Below are 6,000 nucleotides of genomic sequence, written 5' to 3' on the forward strand. Positions count from 1 at the left end.
TACACGCACACTCCCCTCCTCTCTGCAATCTGCCTGCTCTTTACAAACCACGCTTTTAATTAAACGCCTCCCAAGATGCGTTGAGAGGAAAGTGCATATGAACCCCTGCCAAAAAATCACTTCTAATGCAAACAGCTTCTCCACCCGCCCCCAAAAAGCGGACTAGGAGCCATTCACCTCTGCCAGGCTCTCTCCTAGACCAGACCCTGTCCTCCTACACCGCTACTTGGCGGCTCTCTCTCCCGCAGCCCTCCCTGCTCATCAGCTCCGCACCGATTAAACCCTCCAAAGAAATCCCGTGCCTGGGAGAAGCCCAGGACGCACGGTGCCTGCCTTTAAATCGCAGTGGTCCCCCCCCCTCCTCCCATTATCTGCTGCATCCCTCAACATCTCCCGACAACTGCATCCTTCCCAGCCAGCCCTGGGAGGACGCCGAGCTGCCCTTGTCCAGGGAACACTGCAGTATTCTGCAGCACAGCCGCACGCCACAGCACCTCAAACCCCGCGGTTCGGGGAGGCTCCACTGGCACAACACAGCGACGCTTTTAGGTCCTTTATTCCCACGAGCGAAGGGCGGGCGGGTGGCACCCGCCTTCCCGGAGAAAAACCTACAGAAATGCCCTTGGCTGCCCGGGAGAGATGGGGAGCGCCTCTCCCCAAAGAGCCCTTTGGCAGGAGGTGGGAGAGCAGCCTGAGATTCCTGGTGTCGGGGGGAGACCCGGCAACTCGAGACCTTTGCTCGCGGAAAGCGGCAAATGCCACCTCCACCAGCACCTCCATCACCGACCGAGCAGCGATTTTAATGGAGGTGCCCACCAACTTCGGAGCATCTCCCAGGCCGAGATGATTTTCCTTTTTTCCCTCAGCACGGCACAGACAGCCCTCCCCGGCCCTTGCCAGCCCCACCCCAGGGCTGACAGGCACCGTGCCCAGCCCCGGCACACCACGCTCCCGCCTCGCTCCATTTATTCTGTTCGCGCTCCCAAAACAACAAAAAAAAGAAGGTGGAGGAGGAAAGGGGGAAAAAAAAATTAAAAAAAGAGATAGGTTCGGAAAACGCTGATCCTGGTGCAAGATACCAGCTTGCACGTTTGAGCAGGAGGGAAAAACGGAGGGAGGGAAGGCGAGGTGGTGTCCTGGAAGCAACTCGCCAGCCCGTGCCCGGCTGCTCCCGCAGCTCCCCGGGCAAAGCGGGGCTCCTCGCACCTGGGTGCCCCCGCCCCGAACCCCGCAGCCTCTTACCTTCATGTCGCTGATGATGGTCTGGAAGAGCCCTCCGAGCGCGCTGCATTCCTTCTCGATCACAGCCTCCATTTTCCTCGCCGGAGAGGCACAAACCGCTGCGATTTCACTACCGAGCTACGGAAAAACGAGGCGCCCCGGACCCCCGCCGGGTGCAGCGGAACAACGGGAGGGGGAGACAAACCAGGCGATTGGGCAACAAGAAGGGGGGGACGCGACACACCTGCACTCGCTGTCTGCCCACGGCTCGAAAAATGGAAAATCGGGGTAAAAATTAAACCCCCGAGGGCAGCGGCGCCGGTGCCCGCGTCCTACGCGGCGCTGCCCGCCCCGCTCGGGAGCGCCCGGGGTTGCGGAGCGGAGCGGGCGCTGCCCTCCCACGCGCGGGCGGCCGCGCAGCCCATCGCTGCGTTGCTCCGGGAGCTGCAGCCGCGGCTCCGAGAAGAACCGGGGGGTAGTGGAAAAAACCAGGTATGTCTTTATAGGAGAAAGGGATGCGACAGCGGCTCCCGCGGTGGGAGAAGCCCCGCCAGCCCCAGCGGACCCCGCCGCAGCCCGAGCGCCCGACCCGCTCCCCGCCCTCGCCGGGAACAACCCTGCCCGCCCGCTCCCCCAGCGCTGCCCCGGCCGCGCCCGCCCCGCCCCGCCCCGCGCGTCACCGGCGCCGCCGCTGATTGGCCACGCCCCGGCCCTGGCCACGCCCCCGAGCTGTGGCTACGCCCCCAACCCGGCAGCCTCGCCGATGATTGGCCAAGCTGCGCCGATGGTCGCGCCCATCGCCTGTGGCCACGCCCCCAAAGTTGTGGCCGCGCCTCTTATTCGTCAGTCGCGCCGCTGATTGGCCACTGCCCCGTGATGGTCACGCCCCCGAGGTCATGGCCCCGCCCCCCCGGGCGCGGTGCCGGTTTCCGCCTGGGTACGCGCTGGGTCTGCGCTGGGTCTGCGCTGCTCGGGGCGGGTGTTGCTCTCAGCGCCCGGGCAAGGAGGCGTTTTTGTCGGTGACATTCACCGAAAAAGCTAGGGAGGGACTTTTTACAAAGGCACGGAGGGATAGGGGGAGGGGGAACGGCTTTAAATTGGAGGAGGGAAGATTTAGGTTAGACATTAGGGAGAAATTTTTCCCAGTGAGGCGCTGGAACAGGTTGCTCAGGGACGTTGTGGCTGCCCCATCCCTGGAAGCGTTCCAGACTGGGTTGGATGGGGCCTTGGGCAGCCTGATCTGGTGGGAGGTGGCCCTGCCCATGGTAGGGGGGGTGGAACTAGATGGTCTTTACGGTCCCTTCCAACCCAAACCATTCTGTGATTCTATGACTCTATGAAATTGCCCGAATTGGGCTGTTCCTGGTGAAAAAACATCTGCTTCAGCCCACCAGTTTAGAGCATCGTAGCTGAAGGCGCTGAGCAAAGTGCCGAGCAGCAGGAGGAACAGCCCTGGTGCTGTAATGCCAAGGGCAGCTTTAACTGGAGCATCTGGGGCTGCTTAGTCACAGAATCGTAGAATCACAGCATCATTAAACCATGTCCCAAAGTGCAATGTCTACACATTTTTTGAACAACTCCAGGGATGGAAACTCCACCACTTCCCTGGACAGCCTCTTCCTATGCTTCACCACTCTTTCGGTATAGAAATTTTTCCTAATATCCAATCCAAACCTCCTCCAGTGCAAGTTGAGGCCACTTCCTCTCATCCCATCACTTGTTGCTTGGGAGTAGAGACCAGCACCCACCTCACTACAGCCTCGTATCACAAGGGAGCTCTAGAGAGCGATAAGGTCTCCTCAACCTCCTTTTCTCCAGGCTAAAAAACCCATTTCCCTCAGCCACTCCTCATAAGACTTGTTCTCTGGCTCCTTCACCAGCTTTGTTCCCCTTCTCTGGACACGCTTCAGCAACTCAATATTTTTCTTTTACTGAGAGGCTCAAAACTGAACACAGGATTCAAGGTGTGGCCTCACCAGTGCTAAGTACAGGGGGACAATCACTTCCCTGGTTCTGCTGGCCACACTGTTTCTGATGGTCACCCTGTCCCACAAGTGCAATTCTGTGTTTCAGGGTGTTAGCATAAGTTATACAAAATGTTATTTAAAATAATTCAAGTTTCACATTAATTCTAGAATGTTACGGAATATTGCAATCAAAATTCCATATTTACACACACAGAGGCTGTGGCTTCAGTCCTGCAAACACTGAGGGGTTGCTTATCACAGGGACGTAAGCAGCCTACATTAAATGGCCTGAGCTCCCCAACACTCTCCATTGCACCTAAATTAAACACATGTTCGACTGTTTTGGGGAGCTCAGGCCTAAATATCCTGTTGCTGCTGATCCCACGGGAGCTGCGCTCTGGGGGAAACAGGCTATGTCATCATGGGGTTTAATAAAAGCCAGATGTAGAACCAGGAAAGTGTAAGTACAGAAGAATAAGTCTTAGCCTTCAAAATGAGGAGGCTGAAGGTTTTTTTCTGTCTTCATATTCACACAGGCACATGCACAACCATGACTGAGATGGAAGTTTAGAAATTTGACTTATTAAAAAAATAAGCATCTATTTATCCTACAAACTCTGCCTAAGAAGACCTAACCATTATATTTTGCTTCATTTCTGCCAGCATCTAGGTACGTGCACATGATGGGTTACGTTCTCCGTGTTAATTTATTAACGGTTGGACTCGATGATCTGGTGGGTCTCTTCCAACCTGGTTATTCTGTGATTCTGTGATTCTGTGATACTGAAGGAAAAGGCTGGACGGGTGCCCTGCCTCCAGTGGGGCTGTGGCTGCCACAGCAGTTTCCCTTCTGCTTTTCCCCATTTTGCTGCAGGGAGGAAACACCCCACCCAGCTCTGACCAATCGGTTCGTTTTGTGTCTCTATATGACCCTTTATCCCAAAGACAAGCCCAGCAAATGTCCCCAGGGGCTTGTGATAATGGCACCTGCTCAACACAGGCAGGGCTTCAGGTGCCGTCACATAGTCAGCATGACAGCGCTCCCCTGGGACAGAGTCACATCCAGCAATTTGGCAGGGACAGCCAGTGGCCTACTTTGCTTTCTTCAACCGCTCCGTTTCTGGGATGATCCTTGTTTTAGCACAAGCAGTGTTTTGGCTAACCTCCTTTCTGCAAATGAGTATTTCTAGTGTAAAAGGCTTTGCAGGATTAAAGGTAGCAGAGTACACAATGCACATGGGACAGGAGGGAGAAAAATCTTCTTTTACAATGAAAAGGCTGTTTGGTTGTTTAAGGACTGTGTAAATGCTTTAGTTAATAAATCAGGGCTGTCTGCTCAGTACTAAGCAACAAGTCTTCATACAGTGATGAAATAGCATGTAGGCATACAATAGAAAAAATGAAGTAGGCATTTCAAGCTTTGATAAATTATAACAAGCCAATCAGAAATACAGTGTAAAAAAATAATTTTTTACCTTGCAGTTTTGGAAGGAGAAACCGTGCACGTTATCAATTATGATGAGTAACTTGCTGAAGCACCGTAACGCAGTGACATCTCTGTAACCCAGAGAGACCTTCCAAAAGTGGTCAGGCAGAATATTTTTCTGTCAGAAGGTGCTAGATCATGACAAATGGAGGCATGATGATTTCAGCAGATTCCATAGGGCAAACAATCAAAATTAAACACTGCAAACAGAAACACTTCTCTTCTTTTCAGTATTTTATTTCAAAACCTTTTTTGTTATATTTTTGTTGTACATAACATTTAGAATGATTGTATTAGTTTTATATTTTAAAATTTTTATTTGTTTAAGGCATAAACACAGCTAAAAATAAAGCACAGGCATAAACCCAAAGCCAACAAAATTCAGTCTTGATGACTGAAACTTTTTTTCCTTTGCATTGAAGGAAATATCAGATTTTAATTTTATTCTGCCTTTTAGTGACTTCTAAGGATAGGATTTTCTGCAGGATGCCAATTCAGCTTCAACCAGCTGTAGAGCGAGAGTTAACATTTTTGTTTAAAGACCTGAGTCCAAATGGTTGTTGAAAGTGTGAGTAAAAAGTAGTTTGGTGATGTTGCAGTAACATCGGGTTACCATCTGTCACATTATTTCTGGGATCTGCCTGATTGATTCCTAGCAAACCACTTCCTGCAAGCATTACTTGAAAAAATTTATTATGGGCAGAGGCTATTTCTGTGTTCATGAGCCATCATTACCGGGGAACATTTCATTACCAAGTGATGACATTCTGTAAAATATCCTGGTGCATGGGCAAATGCCAGCACCACTTCTTGATGGTGGGATGGCTGAGTACATCTTACTTGGCAACCTCCAACAGATGTCAACGTTAAAATTTGTCAACGGTGCAGTGGTAGCCCATGTTTTTCATCCTTCAGCACTCTGGGTGCTCTGATGACAAGAAGCCTATTCCATTGAAACCGCAAGAGGGCTGATGGTTAAGAAAGAATTTCTCCAGAGATAAGGGGTCAGGTTGAGCAATTACTTGGTCATTTTGACTGGTCTGAATTGTTCCTGCTGCTCCTCTCATGATGAGCACTAAGGCACAAAGTACCTCTGGAGTGAATGAGGACACAAATCCATAGGAGTCAGGAGACCACAGCCTGCTCCCTGGTCTACCAGCAGACATAGGACCAGAATGTATACATTCACATTCCTGTACCTTGCTTTCTTCTTCTGTAAAACGTAAATCCCATGTTTTAATAACATTTTGAGTGTTTTTTTCACGAAGCACAAGTGTGAAATCTCATTGCAATCAGGACAAATATACACTTTGTCAATGTGTTGTA

The 6,000-nt window shown here is 51.5% G+C and overlaps 1 protein-coding gene across 19 annotated transcripts in view; it reads right to left on the reverse strand.

The window, feature by feature from the left end:
- Positions 1–1,446, reverse strand: part of MTSS1 (MTSS I-BAR domain containing 1) — a 125,289-nt gene extending 123,843 nt beyond the window's left edge. For 9 of the 19 annotated variants that reach the window (XM_069854637.1, XM_069854643.1, XM_069854639.1 and 6 more), the window contains exon 1: positions 1,243–1,445. In XM_069854637.1, the coding sequence (XP_069710738.1) occupies positions 1,243–1,314 (72 nt within the window). In that variant the 5' untranslated portion in view covers positions 1,315–1,445. Of the gene's footprint in view, positions 1–1,242 lie in introns of all 19 variants that reach the window. The other 10 variants (XM_069854642.1, XM_069854631.1, XM_069854641.1 and 7 more) reach the window with 2 other exon arrangements.
- Positions 1,447–6,000: the final 4,554 nt, after the last annotated feature.

Source organism: Phaenicophaeus curvirostris, chromosome 3 (genome assembly GCF_032191515.1).
Source record: "Phaenicophaeus curvirostris isolate KB17595 chromosome 3, BPBGC_Pcur_1.0, whole genome shotgun sequence".
In the NCBI taxonomy this organism is placed as follows: domain Eukaryota; kingdom Metazoa; phylum Chordata; class Aves; order Cuculiformes; family Cuculidae; genus Phaenicophaeus; species Phaenicophaeus curvirostris.